Genomic DNA, 3,668 nt, shown 5'->3' with positions numbered 1-3,668 from the left:
AATTTTCTTAGGTTGCAAAAGCTTAAAATGCCAGTGGTTATCTTAGATAAGAATTAAATTAATATTTAACAGCTCATTAGATGCAACATAGCTTGAAATGTATAGCCCGCATATTTTTGAAAATCTTTTAATATAAGTTTATGGGAAATCTATTTGCTTTTATGATTTTTTAATCTCAGAAAAGTGATAGTCTGAAGAAATAAGACAATTTCTAAGTAAAGCAATACATAGTCTAGAACTATTATCATTTTGTCCATTTTGTAAGTGAAGCTTGTTGGTATTTAAGAGTAAGAATGACTATTTCCTACAGAGAAAACTGATCCAAAGTTACTGAAAACTTAATAGAAACAGAACAAAATATACTTAACATTGTTAATGTTCATTTTTTCCCATCATATTATGACAAGTGTGATTCTTCAAAAACACCTCACCATGGATTATGACATTGTGTGCTTTTTAGGTTAAGCTATAACCCAAAATGCATTCAGCATTTCAAAGAATATATATATATATATAATCTTTATTGTTGAGATTATTACAGATGTACCTCTTTTTTTCACCCCATTGCCCCCCTCCACCCAGTTCCAACCCCACCACAGGCCTTTGCCACCCTATTGTCTGTGTCCATACATAATGCATATATGCATATAAGATCTTTGTTTAATCTCTTCCCATATCCACTCCCTTCCCTCTAAGAATCATCAGTCTGTTCCAATTTAATGACACTGATTCTATTTTATTCACCAGTTTATTCTGTTCATTAGATTTCTTATTTGTTTATTTTGATTTTTAGAATCAATTGTTGATAGGTATGTAATTGTTGCCATTTTGTTGTTCATATTTTTTATCTTTTTCTTCTTCTTCCTTTTCTTAAAGAATAACCATCAACATTTCATATAATACTGGTTTGGTGGTGAAGATCTCCAAACTTTTAGCTTTTTCTTGTCTGTGAAGCTCTTTATCTGACCTTCAATTCTAAATGATAGCTTTGCTGGGTAGAATAATCTTGCTTGTAGGTCTTTGTTGTTTATCACTTTGAATATTTCTTACCACTCCCTTCTGGCCTGCATAGTTTCTGCTGAGAAATCAGCTGACAGTCATATGGGCATTCCCTTGTAGGCAACTAATTGCTTTTCTCTTGCTGTTTTAAGATTCTCTCTTTGTCTTTAGCCCTTGGCATTTTAATTATGATGTGTCTTGGTGTGGTCCTCTTTGGGTTCCTCTTGTTTTGGACTCTCTGTGCTTCCTGAACTTATAAGTCTATATCTTTCACCAGGTAGGGGAAGTTTTCTCTCATTATTTCTTCAAATAGGTTTTCAATATCTTGCTCTCTCTCTTCTTCTGGCACCCCCATAATGTGAGTGTTGGTACACTTGAAGTTGTCCCAGAGGTTCTTTACACCAAGCATGTCAAACTCGTGGCCAGTGGGCCACATGCCTTGTTTAAATAAATGAAGCATGCAGCCTGCCGGCCGCGAGTTTGACATGCTTGCTTTACACCATCTTTATATTTTTAAATTCTTATTTCTTTTTTCTCTCTGGTTAGGTGTTTTTTGCTCCCTCATATTTCAAATCATTGTTTGATTCTTGGAATCCTCCACTCTACCATTGAATTCCTGTATATTATTCTTTATTTTAGTCAGTGTATGCTTAATTTCTGACCAGTCCTTTTCCATTTTTTTGGCATTCTCACTAAGATCCTTGAAAGACTCACTAAGTCCCTTGGAGCACCAGTCATCAACCGGTGGTCCACAGGCCACTGGTGGTCCGTGAGGTCAGAAAGGTTGGCGACCGCTGGTTTAAGGAAACCTTTGGAGCAGCGGTCACCAACTGGTGGTCCGTGGACCACTGATGGTTCGTGAGGCCCAAAAGTTTGGTGACTACTGCCTTAGGGAAAGGCAGGCTAGGACTGTGGAACTGGCTGGCTTAGGTTCTCTCCCGACTTCTGCATCTCTATACTGTGCCCCTCTGACAGGCCTTCTTGCCTACCGTGGAAAGTTCTTTGGCTGAGATGGATGACAACAGTATTAACAGAGAACTGAAGCAGAAATTAAACTTCTCCTGTTGTGAGGAAGAGAGTGAGAACAAAGAGCATAAGGAAGCACCGGAGGGCTGGGAGGCCCAGACCTTCTCCCCAGAGCAGTCTGAATCCAAGGATTCAGAGGCCCTGTTTACACCACCCAGGATACCCCTGAGGGACGCACGCGGACTCCACACATTTCAGGAAAAAGCCAAAGTGAGTACAGAGCCTGGTTTTGGGACCCTGGTGTCAGAACCACCCAAGTGTCCTACAACACCAGCCCAGCCAGATGACAGAAGCAAGCTGTTGTACTGCGAGAGTCCTGTCACTCCCAAAGGCCAGCCAAGCCAGTCCATGATTTCTTCAACAGGGAAGCTGCCCTCCTGAGGCTCTAAGCATTTTAGGCTCACACCTGTCTCCCTAACAGATGAAATGACCTCATTATCTCTGGTTAATATTAATCCCTTCACCCCAGAGTCCTATAGAAAACAGTTCCATCAATCCAGTGGCAAGAGGAAAATCCGAGGAGATCTCGAGGAAGCTGATCCGGGGGAAGGTAAAGTAGAACAAGGGCTGCCTGCCAAGAGATATGTTCTACGAGAAACCAACATGACTTCCCGTTATGAAAAAGAATTCATGGAGGTAGAAAAGATTGGAGTTGGGGAATTTGGTACAGTCTACAAGTGCATTAAGAGGCTGGATGGATGTGTCTATGCAATAAAATGCTCCACGAACTCTTTTGCAGAATTATCAAATGAGAATTCAGTTTTGCATGAAGTTTATGCTCATGCGGTACTTGATCATCACCCCCATGTGGTACGTTACTACTCTGCATGGGTAGAAGATGACCACATGATCATTCATAATGAATACTGCAATGGTGGGAGCTTATAGGCTGCTATATCTGAAAACACGAAGTCTGGCAATCACTGTGAAGAGCCAAAACTCAAAGACATCCTTCTGCAGATTTCTCTTGGGCTCAAGTACATCCACAATGCTGGCATGGTGCATCTGGACATCAAACCAAGTAACATCTTCATTTGTCATCAGATACAAAGGGACTCTCCTATAGTCCAAGAAGATATTGAAAATGATGCTGATTGGTTTCTCTCTACCAATGTGATATACAACATTGGAGACTTGGGTCTTGCAACATCAATAAGCGAACCCAAAGTGGAAGAGGGAGATATTCACTTCCTAGCTAAAGAGATTTTGCAAGAGGATTATCAGCATCTCCCTAAAGGAGACATATTTGCCTTGGGATTAACAATGACAAAGGCCGCAGGAGCAGAGTCATTACCCAGCAATGGTGCCAAGTGGCATCATATCCGCGAGGGTAACCTTCCACACATTTGTCCTGACCCTGTTGTAAATGTTATGACTGGTTTTGATTTTCTGGGTGTCACCAATTTCTCCTTGATTTGATAAGAATTTGGCTTTGTTTCCTGTGATTTTTATCATATTTTATCTAAATCCTTTTTCCTGTATATATATACATTTTTTAAAGGAATAGAATATTTGTAAATAAAGGTTTTTATCGTGTCCAAAGCCATAAAAAAAAAAAGACTCACTAAGTCCCTTGGAGCACCAGTCATCAACCGATGGTCCACAGACCACTGGTGGTCCGTGAGGTCGGAAAGGTTGGCAAC

At 40.3% G+C, this 3,668-nt stretch overlaps 1 protein-coding gene across 1 annotated transcript; it reads left to right on the top strand.

Moving 5' to 3' along the window:
• The first annotated feature begins 1,980 nt into the window (after nt 1–1,980).
• On the top strand, nt 1,981–3,444 carry LOC102245788 (wee1-like protein kinase 2). The gene is given in 1 exon segment (XM_014536263.1): nt 1,981–3,444. A coding segment is annotated over 1 exon segment (1,434 nt). The 5' UTR covers nt 1,981–2,010.
• Nucleotides 3,445–3,668: the final 224 nt, after the last annotated feature.

This window comes from Myotis brandtii, unplaced genomic scaffold (genome assembly GCF_000412655.1).
Source record: "Myotis brandtii unplaced genomic scaffold, ASM41265v1 scaffold1583, whole genome shotgun sequence".
In the NCBI taxonomy this organism is placed as follows: Eukaryota; Metazoa; Chordata; class Mammalia; order Chiroptera; family Vespertilionidae; genus Myotis; species Myotis brandtii.
This window is presented reverse-complemented; position numbering and strand designations above follow the sequence as displayed.